The sequence below is a fragment of the Bemisia tabaci genome, chromosome 8, assembly GCF_918797505.1.
Source record: "Bemisia tabaci chromosome 8, PGI_BMITA_v3".
NCBI lineage: Eukaryota > Metazoa > Arthropoda > Insecta > Hemiptera > Aleyrodidae > Bemisia > Bemisia tabaci.
In genome coordinates, this window is record NC_092800.1 from 1,082,704 (window position 1) to 1,100,466 (window position 17,763).

General features: G+C 37.7%; 1 protein-coding gene across 4 annotated transcripts in view; it reads left to right on the forward strand.

Moving 5' to 3' along the window:
• The window catches only part of rau (RA domain-containing protein rau), a 204,691-nt gene extending 187,855 nt beyond the window's left edge, over positions 1-16,836 (forward strand). For all 4 annotated transcript variants that reach the window (XM_072303818.1, XM_072303817.1, XM_072303816.1 and 1 more), the window contains 6 exons: positions 5,746-5,923; positions 10,615-10,757; positions 11,759-11,872; positions 12,767-12,904; positions 13,206-13,333; positions 13,983-16,836. In XM_072303818.1, the coding sequence (XP_072159919.1) occupies positions 5,746-5,923; positions 10,615-10,757; positions 11,759-11,872; positions 12,767-12,904; positions 13,206-13,316 (684 nt within the window). In that variant the 3' untranslated portion in view covers positions 13,317-13,333; positions 13,983-16,836. The remainder of the gene's footprint in view (positions 1-5,745; positions 5,924-10,614; positions 10,758-11,758; positions 11,873-12,766; positions 12,905-13,205; positions 13,334-13,982) is intronic.
• Positions 16,837-17,763: the final 927 nt, after the last annotated feature.

The window sequence follows — 17,763 nt, forward strand, 5'->3', positions numbered from 1 at the left end:
AAACAGCAGAAAAACAGCTTTTTCTTGTCGGGGGTTTTAATGCTTTTTCTAATGTACGTACATACGCTCAACTAGCACGAGTTCTTTTTTCTCTTCCTTTCTTTCCTTCTTCTTTTTTATTTATACGTGCGTGCGGGCACGCGTCTCATCAAATCGAATGGAGTTTTGAGTTGTACCAAGAGTTCTCGAGAGTTGTTGAGGCAAGGCTGTCAGATGGTGTGAAAACCCTGTATATTTTACATTGCGTTGATGGGGAAATGTACTGAATTTTCTGCACAATCTGGTAACAATGTGCTAACCTGTGTCGTGATACTGGATGCGATAATCAAGACGATCCTGCGGACGAATATTTAGGTGTTCGTTGCAAACACCCTAATTATCGATCCTTTTCCATAGGTTTAATGATCAATCGATATATCGCAAAGTAAGTCACGGCACTGGACCAGCACTGGTTTCTCTCGAGGTAAAGGATCGATTATGGTTGGAACACTCGACCCCTCCAAAAATCGATTCTTTACCATAGGAAAGATTGGAGACAAATCATTACTGACAACTTGCTATACCTACCAATGACGAGTCATTCACACGGATACTCTCACCGTGAGCGGCATGAAATTAAGCGTCGCGCCGGAAACCGGGAAACGCGACTAAATCCTGTAATCATTCGACACGCGCTCGATTTTGGCCTCTGTTTCCGGTTGGCGCGTCGCTGCCAGAAAAAGGGAGAAAAGCCGGACCATCGAGGGATTTGTTGGGTTATGACGTGCAAAAGCTACACAATTTGGCAACTCAGCCTTGCCACCTCCTGTATGTGACACTACTTGATAATAGGATTTAAAAAAATCGATTTTCTCTCTTTTCTCTTGTGTCTTCTTCTTTATATATCTTTTTCATTCCTTCCACATATCAACTTACTATAAATGAATATCTGGGTTGGTTCTAGGGACATCCCCCATGCCAATAGCACTACTTACAGGGTTGTGAGGTAAATGAAATTAGACAAACTAATGTGCCAGTAATGTAGAGCCAACGATAATTATAACGTATTACACGCAATTCAATAGATTCCTCACTTAGGTATTATCTTTTACTTCGGGCATTAAGAAATCAGAGACTCTCAAAAGAGACATCCGTGGTTATTTCATTGAAAAAGCGCTTTACTGCTGATTTCACCACGGCTTGAGGAGTAACTCTAAAACAGTAATATCGTGCTGAAAAAGAAAGCCGTATGAGCCTTCAGGCGTTGCCAAATCTCCTTCGACAAATCAAAAATTTTCAGGAAAATAAGTGATAATCAGACTTTCAATTTTTCAGAAGGTTTCGTTCGTATAATTTGACCTAAAAAGTCTGAAAATTTCAAGGAAAAATATTCATAACTTTCCTCCAAAATCAATATTTTCTGAGTGGAAATCTGGCAATGTTCGAATGCTCGTGCGGCGTTTTTACTGAGCGTGGCAGAGTAGAGAGATGGTTGGAGGGAAAGTAGGGGCCAAAACAAAAGGAAGACGCTGAGGTATGAGGAGGAAGGAAAAGAAAAGTAAGTGAGGAACAAAATTAAAAACCAAGGAAAGTGATCTCTCGAGCTACCGCCTTTTTCTCTCCTCCAATGATTATGAATGGGCGTCGCGCGTTGCGCCACGTTTTCATATCCTTGCAGCATCGTAAAACTGTTTAAATCAAATAAATAAAAGAACAGACTCTGGAAAAATCATTTCAAAGAGAAAAGAGGAAGCATGCAAGAGGGCCCAATGACAAGCGAGTCTTGTACAACAATCTTCCGTCTCAATTCAATTTCAAAATCATTCGCATCGCACAAATCCGAAAAAAGAAGGAAGAAAAACTTAAATAAATGCGTCCATGCAAACACCTTCTCAGATCGCCGAAATCGTCAAAACGTTTATATCAATTGTTCGAATCAAGTGGAAAGTACTAAAAAAATCTCACAACAGTGAGAGTAAATCGATGAGAGGGAAAAAACGTTTGGAAGTATAGTTCATTAAAAACGGAGACAGTTTTCCATTCCAACAGTAGCAGGCATTGGAAATTTTAACGCCTTCTCCACCTGTAAAAAATAAGTTTTTCCAGTTTTTTTTTTTACTTTAGGACTCCTTGCCCATTTTATGGTCAAGTCTTTTTTTTTAGAATAAAATAATGTATGGTTCTCTTTCGCCGTCGATGATTTTCGTCTTCTTTTTCCCCCGTTTGCCAATGAACACGCAAGAATTTTGACAGATTCACTCCTCATTTTTCAATTGCTTCCTCCTTTTGAACGACGATTCCCCACGAACTGGAATGAGCTTCAAAACGCGTGTATTCTAATGTATCTGGAGATCCATCCGAAAATATATAAGAGCCTTTTGAGGATCAAAGGGTGTTAGGTATGCGAGATGCAACTATTAATCAGACGATTCAATCGGCGCATTTTGATAAAGTATTTTCGGGTGCAGCTTCCGAGGAAACAGTTTAAGCCGCTAACTCAACCCATTTTTCCCCCGTTTCCTTTCAAAATTCGACCCTCTCACGATGACGGCCCCTAAAACGTGTCGGAAAGAAGTTGGACGAAATTGTAAACCGGAGCTGCGGTCCTTCAATGAACTCGCTTTTTTTCCGGGCCGCAGACCTTTTTTTTGTGTGTGACCGTAAGTGAGTTGCAGTCTCAAAAATCGATGGGACGCACAGTGATACAAAAATTATTTTTAAAAAATAACAGAACAAAGTTTCGATAGGAAAAATGCCAATCAATTTAGAAGGGACTTCTTATATCTTTTATACATGCAGGTTACCATTTGGATTGCATTCGCCAAAAAGGAACCAAGAGCGTTCCCATGTCGCTAAAATTCTGCAACTTCTTTTACCCATAAACTGATCATCTGCACAAGTTTTGTCTTTACTCCCGGTTAACTATGAATTCAAGACGAAAATTACCCTCGTAAATTTAATTTTTTGCATGATTTCAGTAATTTTATTGCAAAGAAATGTAAGTTGCCCAATCTTAGCAACATTGGAGTGCTCTTTGTTCCTTTTTGTAAAATGCAATCCATTTATATAAGCATTGTTTCTTTTATTAACATATTGCCATCGGTTGCATATAGTCAGTTTTATATTGTTTGTTATGATCATGCAAATGACGCACAATACTGTAATAAATTAAGTTTATTCGTATGGATTATTGGGAGGAAATACAGTTCTTGTGTTACAGAAGGTGTATTATTAATTTCAATGAGCAAACTTTTCGTGGAGATATGAACATTTAAAGCTTGTCTATTTTCTCGTAGAGAGGATACATTTCAATGTTGCAAACTTTGCACTCAAATTAAATTTGCACTAGAAAATTGTTCAGCATGTCTAATTGAGACTTCCACTGATTTGTGTGCACACTTCTGAAATAATTAACAACGATAGTAGTAGAAAAAGCAGGGTAAAATAATTGAATTGAATGAGCTAATTTCGAAACATGGGCATGGTTTTGAGTCTGAGAAACGACGATTTGTAAATTTTTGACAAAAGAGGCCTTGGCATGTTTAATATTTTGATTTTTACCCACGATGTATAGCGATGGATGCCCACTGTGAGTAGACACATATAGGTATTCTTACGAGAGTAAATGCACCTGTGGGTGTGAGTGGGCAAGTGAATGGCCGGCCCAAGGAGAGGGACTCCCTTTTCTTGAGGGTGAGAAAAAAAAATGAAATTGTGAGGTTAGCCTCCACGTCTGCGTGAACAATAAGGATCATATAGTGCGGTGTTTGATATACTAGCTCTGACGACCAGAATCTCGTGGTTTGGGTCACCTGTCATTGTTGCCAGCATTGCCATTCACATTCGAGAGTAAATCTGTGAAGTTTTACAGAGTGGGATTTTGCACCGTCTGCGTTGAACTTTAGAATTGTATTTTATGAACGGTGATCGGTCAGTGAGGCGTCCAGGACCAAAACCGGCAACTTTCATTGCGCTGCGTAAAAACCGGGCGACGATTATAATTTTAACATTGAAAGAACGAAAAAGCTTCCATGTTCCTGTTTTCTTGTGAATTTTCTGTTTTCAAGCGAGATAATTGTAAACATGTTCAAAACAGCTAGAAGTTTTGGTTGCTCCTTGCAGAAAATCAACATAAATGCACAATTTCTAGACGGGGCATTGGAGATTACCGGCTTTGTTTCTAGACGCCTCAAATATGGCCTCGCATATTTTTTAATGTCATCATAGAATGAGTCTAATTAATTCAAATTATACCAAGTCTCGTTAAACCTATGACACTAAAATGTTGAAATATTTGATCTTAATTCCTTATTTATATCCAATAGTGTTTAGTATGTGCAACGTCAACGTCGTAATTATGACTTATTAATTGTCAACGGACTGACTGACCAACGTTTTCGACATTAAATCAGTGTAATAAATTAACATACATAACGCACACCACCTAAAATACTTCGCTTTTCACAGAAAACTCGTTCAATGTATAACATGTAAAATATTCCGTAACCTTTCCGTCATGTGCTTGGTGACATCTTCTCCTTCGGTAATGGTGATTTATACCGTGCGGTTAGCATTTTTGAACATATTTTTCACGCGCATGACAACACCGTTAACCTTTTCTTCAAATCAGTGTTGCCAAATCTCCAAATTCCAATTTGACTGTGTGAAAAAGCCTTTGCTCCCTATTTTTAACGTCTCATGACAGCCAGTTCTGACCAATCCCCGCGGTCAGTGGGTTCGCTGTGGTCTTGCCCTTGCCTTTTGACCCTTGGTTGCCAGTTCGTCGCATGAAAGCTCTATTTTTCCATTCAAAATTGATATGAAATATCGTAGGAAGCCCAGAGCAAGTCAAGGCGGATAAAGAATGGTGGTCGCATTTCGTACCCTCTGGACGTCACACGGTATCGGGTACATCGGGTACATGGGCTGGCCGAGGCCGGGGGGGCCGACTCAACCTCGGATTGCACGGCAAAACCCGTACCCTCCTGACGTCACAACGCTTCAAGATGGCAGCCAAAATCGAAATGCGACCACCATTCTTTATCCGCCTTGAGAGCAAGTAGCAACACTGCCCAAACCACAAGCGAGAAATCGCCCCATGAGCGGTCGCATTAAAAATCCCCCCGGAATATTAATTCGAAATCCCGAAGTTGATCCTGAGGCTCGGTCGCCCGTGAAATTGAGAAATCGTATACTTTAATTTGTAATTCCCACCGGCGGCCTTTTGTTTTTATTCTGGATTAGCTGTAGGGGTCCTCTTGCCCCCCCTTCTTCTCCTTTCCACTGTCCCTACGGTATGACCACAAACTCCTATGGTCGATAATCCATATGCGGATTCAATGAAAGCCGCTCTTACACCGCAGCAAAGATTCTCACAGCTCCGTCGTTGTCCTCACGAAAGGACGTAACTAAATTTCAATGTTGCTAAATTTCTCCTCAAAAATTGCATTTTTATCAGGTGAATCTCGGGCATTTCTCACTGAAAATTTCACTGATTTTCCTTCTGATCTCATGCAAAAATCGGACAATTTTTCGGCGAAAGTTGTATTGGTATAATCTTGTAAAAAATTGAATTCTTTGAGGCAATTTTGCAACCTTGGAATGGTGTTACGTTCCTTTGTCTGAGAAATGACGAGTTGCAGGCGATTATACTTGCCCCCATAATTTTTGCGATAATCTTCGTAGTTGACGGTTGCTAACATGTCTTCGAAAAATATTTTACAGCGAGTGTCATCGTTTTAATCAAAGCATCTTGTGTTGTTCCAGACGATAATCAAAGTCTACGCACGGTGTCTGAGGCCGGATATCGAGTACAAAACGCTGAGCATCACCTACCAAACGACATGCAGGGACATCATCAAGATGCTCCTCAACAAATACAGGATGCGGCACCGGGACCCCAATCTGTTTTTTCTCACCATGGAAGTCACCGTTCGAAAAGTTGGTAAGTGTCACCGCCAGTCGAGCAGTCATTACTCCACTGTATTGTATGAAAGGAAAAAAATAAGCGAATAAGAATACGAAAACGGAATCAAATCGCAATAGCGTCACCTTCCAGCCAAAGTATCATAAGTGCCATGCGACGCTTCAAAATTTCCGCCGTCGTTTTATTTTTTTTACAGTAAAATTGTTCGAGGAAGCTGTCCTAAAATTTCACTGAATTTTCCTTGCGCTGCCGATAAAATTCAGTGACATTTTCAAACAGATTCAACCAATAATCTCTCTGTAAAAAAATGAAATTGCGGCGGAAATTTTTAATCGCTGCATGGCCCTTGCGATAATTTGGCTAGAGGGGGATGATATTGCGTTGATGCGGAAAAACTGTAGATTTATTATGGGTGCTCTTAGTGCTCATACGTGAATAATTCAATTCAATTATTTTCATCCATAAACAAGAAAAATCATGCTAAACATCATTAAGGAATGAAACATGTCTGCTATTTTCCTTGCACTCGGGGTAGATCCGGTAGGCTCGTGCAGTATTCCCGCGAGGCACATACTATGAATCCCGACTTCCAACCATAATTACTATAAATTATGATTTATATATCGAAGCGTGAACGCGTGAACGAATTCTCCCTCAGTCCCCGGCAATTAGAAGGCGTGAGTGATCGATTATATTATCGATTTTTCCAAATTTGAAGCTGAGGTGAAGAATCGAAGATTAAGGTGTTCGTTGCGGACAGCCTGTGTATCGATCCTTTTCCATGTGTTTAAAAGACAGATCAATCGATATATCGCATAGCACGCCACGCCACTGATTAGGAGGCGATGATCGCTTTTAGGAGGACGGTCCAAGCCATTTTGGCGCTCGGTGGGCAACGCATTCTTACTGACTCAACAAGAGCTCATCGCGCTTGATCGAGAATGCATGATGTCTGTATTTTGTGTTCGTCACAATATACAGTGTTATTTGGCAAAAGAATCCAAGTTCAGTTGAAGAAGTAGTCACTTTAGCTCTCCTCCAGGATGATTATCTCTTCCTTTAAATAATTAAAAATGTTAACTCTGGCAAGTTTGCCCATTGCGCGACGAAAAAGCGGGTAATACAAGGATCAAACAGTAGGTCTTGCCTGAGGAACTGCGTGTTTGGTCACGATATTAGTAGGTGTCTTACAAAGTAGGATGGGAGCGCCAGCGTCATCGTAACTTATAGAAGCTTTAAACATACTGATCAAAAGAGGTTCTTGCGATGTTTGTTCAACATGCCTATTCGAAAAGAGTCAAAGTATCCGATATAAACCGAAAAATGAGCTTTGCGTTTAATTTTCAATGCTATCAATTGACTTTTTGACGGTGCAAAAAGTGGACTGCGTTTAGAAGAAAGGAGCCAAATTAAAATCGAGAGAAAAATATTTGGAAGTTATCTTCTTCTAAAATACTGCAAAATTGATCGGACCGAGCAATATCTGCTGGGAAAAATCAACTTGATGAATTGAACCCGTGCCTATCTGCATTGCACGTCGCGTCCTTTTGTTTCATGTTTAATTCTTCCCAAAAAACTTAATAAAGTGACGCCTCAGAAATTTTCTCGAATTTTTCATGGCCTATGGAAAATATTGTCACAAAATTTTAGTCTAGAATGTTGCTCAGTTTACTGTAAAAAAATTACAGCATGAGATGAATATAAGCAACGTTTGTGCTTCAGTTAAGCTGATCCTTGGTAAACTCACCCAATTAATAGAGAAAGTTAGGTGCATTTAAGCCAGTTAGATCCCTCCTTGCGTGTCTCCACCAATCTTCTCCAATGAGCTGAGTTGACAGAGCCAAATTGTTTCGACAAACCCTGAGTAGTGCAACGAGCAGATAATTAACGCGACCGAATTGCTGGAGTTTCCGAGCTACCTAACTAATTTTTATCAGTGTGTAAGATTGCTCACTAGGTGAGTGACCTTACATAGATGGATCCCTTTAATGCCATGAGTTTTTTCACATACACGCGTCAAAAATATAATATCGGATCAATTTCGTTAACTTTCTTAGCCTGGCGTTAAAGTCTCCGGAGAAATTACGAAGTGGCGATTTTGCAAGCTGGCAACAGCGCCTTTCTCCCATTTAAATCCATTGATAATATCGATTTTAAGCGAGGCAAGCTGCTTCACCAAGAATCGATTGTTTTACATACATTTAAATGGAGAAAAAACAGTGTTGCCAGCGTTCAAGAATCGCCACTGAAATTACGCAGTAGCGACTTTGCGTCAAGTCGAACATAGATGTATTGATAGATGAAGAATAAAACTCGGCAAAAACACCGAACCAATCTTTGCTGCTTAATATTTCCTTATTAATCAACGCGAAGGAACTAAGTGAAGTCCATCAAGAACATGTTTCCTTAATATCCAGTATAGGTGAAACCCAAAGTAACACTTTCTCTTAAAACGCATCATGATTAATTAGATCGAAAGGTATACTTCCGGCTATCAAAATTAAATACCTAAAAATTAAAACGTGATCAACTCCTGCCACGCCGTTTGAAATGGCATGCTGATTTCATTCCATGTCTAATTCTATTCCTGAACATCATTTTCCTTGATTCTCGAGACTATTTTGAATTGAGTTTCGTATCGTGTTCGATTCTGAATAATGGTTTCATTTAGTCCGCGCTAAGCAGAATGAAACCAAGCCGCATCAGCTATTGCCAAATTAAATCGGGCAATTAAATGTTTTATGTGAAAATGGGTGTGCATATTTTCGTGCTTTCAGTGAATTTTCTGCATAGCACGTAGCAAATTCCTCAAAATTTCCGAAAGAATCTGCACAAGCGTTCTCTCGTAAAAAATTACATTGCCAGTTAAATTTGGCAGTAACTGATGTGGCTTGGTTCTCTTTTACTAAACGCGGTAAGTTCGCGTGTTTTCAGCTAAAGATTTGTATTTTTCTGGGAATAATCGGAAGTTAGTATGAGGAGGTCTTCATAAAACACAACACGGGAGTTAGAGAAAAATTCATATCATTATTCCGTTCAGGCATCTAGGAAGAAATCTTCATTTCCCTTACGAAAGAACGTAACTAAATTTAAATGTTGTCAAGTTTCCTCGCACAAACTGCATTTTTACACGGAGAATCTTGGGCATCTCTAACTGAAAATTTTCCCGATTTTGCCTCCGATCTCATGAAATGATCAGAATAATTTAAGCGAAAATTGCACGGACACATTCTTGTCAAAAATGAAATTGTTCGAGTCAATTTTGCAACCTTGGAATAGAGTTACGTTCTTTTGTCCGAGAAACGATGAAATGATAAAGTGCGTTCCTTTATTTTTTTAACGGGACTTCTACGCGCGGATTCGAAAAATGAAGATGAAAATTAAAAGACTAATTAAAAATGAAAGAGAATAAAATTGAGCTAGGTGCATTCCAGTCACGAAATCCCGGCATCACGAATTGGCCATTACGCTTCTGGCGAGCGGTTTTCTGTCTCTTTTATATCGTTTTCGGCACTTTCTTCCGTTTTTACGCAGAGCTCAGCCTCAGCTTGAGCCGGCTCTGAAATTTTCTCGTAGGAGTTCAACAACTTCGGGATCCGTTTTTACGAATCGTTTAATGGCCGGGAGCCGACCGTTGGATTCTCCGAGGACCTAGGCCTAAATGAACGTATTTCTGCCAAATGGAACTATGTGCATACTCAGATACAAGCCCTGAGACTCATAAGAATATATGCATAACAGGGCTCACGTCATAATGCACATAGTTCCGTTTGGCAGAAATACGTCCAAACTTTGACTCCTCGAGCTGTCAGCGCGAGCAAAAGAAATCTTGAGTTTGCCAGCGCTTCGTTTAAAACGAAAAGGGTATAATGTTTGCAACTAATGTGAGATGAATTGTGAAAAAGAGATATTTTCGTGGCCCCTCAAACGTAAGGACGCATGTGAATTTCCACTTGAGCCTTGATAAACGTATAAATCCATGCTCTCTGAAGCTCATGCGGGAATTGAGTTACGCCCTTATGTCACAGGAGCGATATCTTGAGCAATTTCTCAGTCATGGATCTCAAGATGTGTAACTTTGCAATTCATGAGTTGCCTGGTCATGAAGTTTGATCGCGGCAATTTTTTAATCGGACGTATTTATGTTAAAAGGAACTATATCATACACAAACCCTATGCACGTAGTTCCTTTTAGCATAAATACGTCAAATTAGGCAAATTAAGAAAAAATAAAAATGATACCTACCCAAGCAGATACTATGTTATGCCCAAAATCGACGCCCTACGCACAAAATACCAATTCTCTATTTCCGTATTCTCGAGGGGTCTTATCTCGATTGCGAAGAAAAAGTGACTTGTTAGAAAAATTTTTCTGCTGAGAGGAAAATTCTTTTGGATCAAGGCAAATAGCGCTTAAGGAAGTCACTTTTGGGCGTATTTATGCTAAAAGGAACTATGTGCGTAGGTCTTGCGTGAGACATAGTTCCTTTTAGAAATAATACGTGTTTGTGTAAAGCAGAAACCTGCATGATTCAAGGGATCCTATTCTTGACTCAAGGGGAAAACTTCTTGACGGCAAATTGAAAGTACTTGCTTTTTCCAATACGATGAGAGCATCGTTATCTGTAATTCAATGAGTCTCGTTTCTTTGCCTCTAATCTTAACTCCTATCCAAATTATTAATTTGTGCTTATTCTGTACTTTTCTAGGTTTAAGGACAGTTCTTGTGTTGGACGATGAAGCCAGACCTGCTGTGCTCGAGTCATGTCACCCTCGCGGAGAGTCCAGGTTCGCCCTCCAGACCAGAAGAGGCGGACTAGTCAAAGTTTTCGATAGCGCTATCATGCAAGGGGTAGGTCCCTATCAGCAGAACAAATACAAATTGCCAGTAATAAGTCAGATCGTGTAGATACTCTGATAGTTAAATCATTCGATGCTTGTGCGATGGATGGGCCTTGATGTTTAAACATCGGAAAATTTGCACGTAAAAAGTCTATTGCTTCATATGAGAGTGCCCATGTTCGGGGTGGTAGCGCGAAACGGATGGAAATCGAAACCCCCGACTTTGGTTTACCACAGCCGGTGGAACAAGACGCTTAAATTGTCATATCTTCGAAAAGATTCGCCACTTTTTCTCCCGGAAGAACTACAAAAAAAAAAAAATAAAAAAAAAAAAAAAAAAAAAAAAATAAAAATATGAGAGTGCCTAACGGGCTGAGTTTACAGTCTTGTTCATAAATTTTTTTCTGAAATGGGAAATTCGAAAAAAGTACATCTTTAAGTGCCTTGTGTCATCAACTTGCGACATTTTCCATTTAAACACATGTATTTATTAGCAGATTAGGTTATTTTGTCACATTTCCTCCAATAATTCTCCAATATAGAAACCAACGATATCCTCGTGCTCAGTTTTTTTAGTAGTTTCATTTTGAACATGAAGGATACCTAATTTCATATTCAGACACCTGCAAATTCTCCATTCCCGCGAAAATGAACATGTTGGGTCTTAAGATGATTTCAGGATGAATCGATCCAATCGTTCATGCCCTGTAAATTAATGAGAGAGGCTTTTCTCCGGGATTCGTTTTTGGTGTTCCAAGATTTCAACAAGCGTTCTCATCTTGAACTTCAAAATTCGTGACTTTACGACCCTACATTGTCGCTCAATACCACTAAACTTGCACGAAGAGTATGGCAGACGATATTTTAAGTAAAAATTGAATTTCGGAACATAATTTAATGTAATACAATTAATCCCGTTTGAAATGTCTCCAGAGTCCAAAACTCATGAAAAACACAAAACGATGTCCTGTTCAATGGTATTTATTTTGTTTTTTGTTTCTTATTTTTCAGTCTCAGTACAAAAGTTTGCTCATTTCCGAGAGGACAACCGTAGATGAACTGATTCAGATCCTCCTGTCGTGTTATGGTAGCAAAGAACAAGTCGAGCAATTTTCTCTTTACGAGGTATGCGGTAATTCATTTCAAAAATCAATTAATTAGTTTTATTTTGAATGGTTTCATTATACTTTATCAGGTTGATTCAAGTATCAATATTTAGACTTACTTTTTATTTTGTGATCCTGGATTAGTTGACAAGTGAAAAAATCAGGACCGAAAAATTAAAGGTAAGTCTAAATCTTGATATTTAATTTTATCGTGCCCGGAAGTCAGGGATCATTTTTTTCGCAGACATGTTGATCATAGGGGAAAAAATTGTTAGAACTTGATCTCTATAAAAAGTTCAGGTGAATCGAAATACCCGCCTACTGAGACGTACATTGGATTTTTGGAAATTGAAGACTTGGGACTCTCTCGCAAAACCCATCACAATTAAACAAAAAAAAAAAAAACAAAAAAAAAAACAGCTCACGTCATCCTGATTACCAATAGAGCGCGTTTTCATTTAGTTTTTATTTATTTTCAATTCACTCCGATGCTTTATGGTCAACTTCGTAGTTAAGTCCATTAGACTGATCTCGAGCAAGATGTGTCCAAATAGCTCCCACGATAAAGTGCCTCCGGTTCGTAGTGATGCAAAACGCAATGCACAGTCAAGTATTGTTGTATCAGGAGAAGTTGAAGGCACCCTGGAAACATTCCGACTTCAAACTTATGATTAGTCTTACTAGCGTCTTTTAAAATATTTCCAGCTCCTTTTTATGACTTCTGGTATAGCTCGATGAACTTATACGTATAAAAAATGCTTTCGTGTTTTGATCTTTGTCAGACGAGTTTGCTTTGCAACGGCGCGGCGGTATTTCCAGGCTCGCTGACATATTTTTGTTCATATTTTTCGCCAATGCTCGACAATGGTTAGTTGGTCAAATTCGCATAACTAAATATATATCTTTGTTTCAGGTTTGTAAAAACCAAGAATATCAGAGGAAACTTCATCCCGATGACAGGCCGTTGATGGTTCAAATGTGCTGGAGTCCACCCCATGAATTTCATTTCCTCATACGCAGGAATCTTGACTTCAGACCAAGATCACCAAAGGTACTTCCATAGTCTCTCAATTAATACTCCTCAAAGTATCCTATATTTTTAGCGTCAGTAATTGCGAACCTATAGTTTCAAATGTGTCGAATTTTTTCACCAAGCCTTTTAATACACTCATTGAAGTGAGCTGCCTCCTTTGAGTAGAAGATTTCTGAGTATTGCTTGTCCTCCGTAAAAAGAAAGTGTTGAAAATTCCTCCAACAGAATTCTCTTAACTTCAAAGATTATTCCCGTCCTCTTAAGGCCTCTATTTTATAATTTTTATTAAACAGATTATTAATTTTGCGATTTTTTACAGATTGTGTGGGCTGCTGATCTTGCATCTTTACCGTGCTCATCTCGTCAAAGCATATCTGTTCAAGACGGTGACAATGTTCTGGCTGATTTTGACAACTATTTTTATATTTAAGAACTCTTATGTACCAAGTAAGTCATCTTCATGTGTCTAAAAGCGTTTTTTTTTTTTATTTGAAGATATACCTCAGCTCTTTTGGTGACACCCCAACTTTTTATCGAAAAAATAGAGCGAGACACAAACACCAAATGAAAATGACAAATATGAGTATTTTCATGACAAAAACCCTTCAATAATAAGTTAAGTTTAATGGTATTTTAGCATCTGAAACATCTGTAAGACTCCCAATCAGTCTAAATATTTCATAATATTCCTAAATTAAGGGTATTTTGTAGGTACATTACTGAATTTCAAAATTATTTGGACTGGAGCTCAAAATTGATAACAGTCTTTAACCTCTATCAGAGAAACACCTCAGTTTTTTTTCTCTCTTAATGCAACAATGCCAATGAGTTACGTTTTCCATGCAGCGTTGGAATTGTTCAATTTTTCATGAGAATTTCTAAATTGTTTTCAGAAATTTTTTCCCGTAAACTTGCTTCATGCTTGCAGAAACAAATAAAAACTTTTCAAGGGAGGGGGAAAAGACGTCGTTCATCTCTAAAAATATAAAATGTCCTCAAAAATGATGCGTAGGGCCTGATTGACTCAAACTTAAAACCTTTTTCAATTATAATAGTTCAGTTTTTAATTATTTTGTATTTGTTGTTTTTTTTTCAGATTATGTTACTCATTCGACTGAACCTCTAGGCTTATAAGCAGCCCTCTTTAGGTGGTGTTCCTGATCAAAAACTCATCTCCTCCAAGTCTCGTTTATATTTGGTTTGATTTCAATTTCACTCATTTAGTTAATGTTCTAAATTTAGAGAATTAATTAGAACCCCATATCTTTATAATATTTCTGTAAAACAGCAACATGCATCATAAAAACCTACTGTATCTTTCATCTTTTTGAGAAATCTAGACGAAAATTCGTCTCATGAAGGTTCTTTGCCTTTTTAAATGTTAATATCCGAATCCATCATGCCTGTGCAAAAGCAAAATGAGCTTGCACCACATTTTTAGAATAATCAAACTTAGAAAGGTTTTTCATGATGTCTCGGAAGAATGCCAAGAGCACCAAAAATAATTTTGTATTGTTAGAGTGGGTTGATTTCTGAATTTATCAGTCTCAGAGGCTCACAAAATGTTTATGGAGAGATGCTCATTTTTCAAAATTGAGATCACAGGTTTGATGTCCTCACAATATCGGAAAAAAAGGTAGCTACAGTTCAAAATGTATTGAAAAAACATAGATTTTAGAACTAGAATAGCAAATCTGTCAGATATGCAACTCTTTAACCAGAATTTTTCGACCAGTTCCAATGTAGGTACACCATTCCCTTTTCAAACTGTTTCACTAGTTGTTAGCTTGTTCCTTCTGTATTGAACCACGTATAAATTCTTTATGTTAGTAAAGGGTATACTATAGTCAGTAAATTTTCTCTACAGTAGTGCAGCTCCATGTAACTGGAGCTCATAACATTCTAATTTTGATCAGTACAGACCTGTCATTGTTTAAATACCGAGTTAGAATGTAATGTTGTCGTAATGTTTTCTCTTGTAACAATTTACTTGTTCTAGTCGTAGGTTTATGTTAAGACAAATTTCATAAAACAAGTTTCTCATCCATTGAATTTAATATGCCAGTCAGTTTTTATAATTTAGTGTAAAAGATGCGATTTCCATTGAATGAGCTTAAATCAGGAAATATAAATATTTATATCGTAACTAGTAACAAAATGAAATGAAAAAATTCTACTTATAAGTACTCTGAGGGTGCCTCTAAATTTTTTTATTCTTTTTTGGTCTGAGAAAAAATTGAAAGCAAATGACAAGCTTGGAGTAAAATCACTCATCAGTGACATATATTTTTCTGTTCACAAATTTCCTTCAAATGCCTCTGCTGCAACTTCATTCACGTGTAAGGCTGATTGCAGCCGTATCTTTTGAAGGCAGTCAGCACTCTAAGTTCCATGAGATTGATTTGATGTTACCTATCGAAGTACAGCTATTAGTTTCTCTCTGTATTTTTCATTATGGACATTAATTTAAAAAAAAAAATTATCCATAGATAACAGTGTGATGATTTAATTTGAAGGCACTTTGAAAAATTAGTACCAGAATTACTACCGGAATATACCCATTTTTGTTCACTATGGATTTATTCATCTGTCAATGCTATAGGACTCACAAAAACGCAACTATTTAGAGTTCTTCAAGAGGAACTACAAATTAGCATAACAATCATGTAATGTTTGAAAGCACTTTCATAATTTATAGCATGTGGCATGTCATCTCTGTGCATTAATCACATATGGGATCGTTCATAAATTACGTAACGTTGTTGGGGTTTGGGGGGGAGGGGGGTTATGTCACAAGAACGCTGGGGAGGAAAGGTAAAAAATGCCAAAAAAGGTCGTCACGTAATTTATGAACGCTCCCTATGATGAATTTTTCAGCAGAAGTTGTCTTTTCTCTAAATTAGTCCTGGCTGGCTTTGCTTGTTACCAATTACCGTATAATTTTCTGAGAGAGAAGTTTAGATTTAAGGCTACTTTATGTAATTTTAAGAGCATATTTCACTTAAAATTGGCATTTTTATTTCTGTCCATGTCAGCTCCTAATTTTCCCCCAAACTTTTACTGCTTGCTAGTCCTTTGTAATTATTTGGCTTTCAGGTAATTTGAACTGCCTGATAGGAATTTTTATTATTTACATGGGGATTCAGTTTTTTTGCTCTCGGCACTGATATGAAATTTTCATATTTCAACAATTACGGTTTCACAGGAGAACGTATGTCTCAGGGTAGACAACATATCGAATGTAAAATTTCGCAACCACGCATCTCATTTGCGGTGTCTGAAAGTCTTCGCTCCTATTTTATTTTTTTAAAGGAGAACAAATCGACATCATCCCTTGAAATTTTCGAAGATTTTTCTTCGCCCAAAGAGAAGAAAAATCACCGCAGTTTGAAGAATTCCCGTCGAGTAGTTTTCCATTTAAAAAATAAAGTATGGCAGGAAGTCTGCAACGTTGCAAACCGAGATACGTGATTGCGGTCTTTCACAGTCGATATGCTGGGTCATTCAGTCCAATGAAAGGTTTGCAATGTACAAAGTAAAACACTTTCAAGCTTTCAGCAGATGAGAAAACTGTATTGGTTCCTGAATCTTTTTTTCCTCCCATTATTTTAAGAGCCAAACATTTTGAAATCGCCGTTATTTTCCTTATTAGACTTAGACCTCATTGTCAGTTTCCTTGTTTTGTAAGCAAATATTTTTGCAAAGATTATTCTAATCATCTTAGTGTTGTAGCCTGTTAGTTACAATAATGAATATTGTAAAGTATCTTTAGAGTATACCAAAGACGTTACTTTAAATGTAAGTAGTTGTACATACAGTTTTTGTTGATGCACCCATACTTTTTTGTCTTTTTCTCCTCAATACCTAAATGTTTATTTAACAAGAGATGTTTTTTATTGTTTTTATAATTTTTGAAGCTTTTGAATAAATGATGTTTGTGCAAAAGTAAATCATTTTTTAACTTCATTAAATGACATAGCTATCTCCTGGACAGACGCCTCCAAAAACGACAACTCTAGCTGATATTTCTAAAGAGAATGGTGGTTTTCTCTTTTCTTCATCATCCTCTTCTTCCTTTCTCTTTTCTTCTTCTTCCTTTTCTTGTTTCTGTCTCCTTCTTCCTTCTTTCTTTGCCTATTTACTGTTTTTTCTCTTCCCTTCCTCTTCTTTTCCTTTGTTTTTTCATCTCCCTCTCGGATGGGGGGGGGGGGGGGAAGAAAGGGGGGAAAAAAGAAAAGAAAAAAAAAAGAAAAAAAAAAAAAAAAAAAAAAAAAAAAAAAAAAAAAAAAAAAACCAGTTCAGTAGAAACAGTGTTAGAGAAGTTTTCATTCACCAAACGTATTACTGATGAACGATTAACCCGCTTCAGCCCAAATTCGAACTCAACCTTCATAAGACTTAACGGTATATCATGAAAAAATCGAATAAGTTGACGCGATTCTTACGGAAGTTTTCCTGTCTGCTAAAAATTTTCTGCTAGAAATCGCCGAACTCCTATGCGGAAGATGATACCACTATTCAACCATGTGGGAGGTTGTGTTGCCTATTCTAAAAATTGAAGGCAAACTGGCATGACGTTGTAGTCACCTCTTCCCGCTCGGTAAAAAGCTGTCATTTTGCGTTTATGGTGATACCAGCCGAGGGGGAGAAGGATCGAAACCCATCCTTATGTATCACATGATCGGCTTCAAATGAATAAAATGAGCTCAGTAAAATAATAGAATCGAGTTGAATATATACAATAATATTAGCTATCTGCGAGAGGAATGAAATAACTGATTTATTATATGGTTAGTTGCACTTATAAATTTGCACTGAAATATTATTTATTACCTACTTTTAGTCGATTCCTTTATTTATTTTTATGCTTTCATATG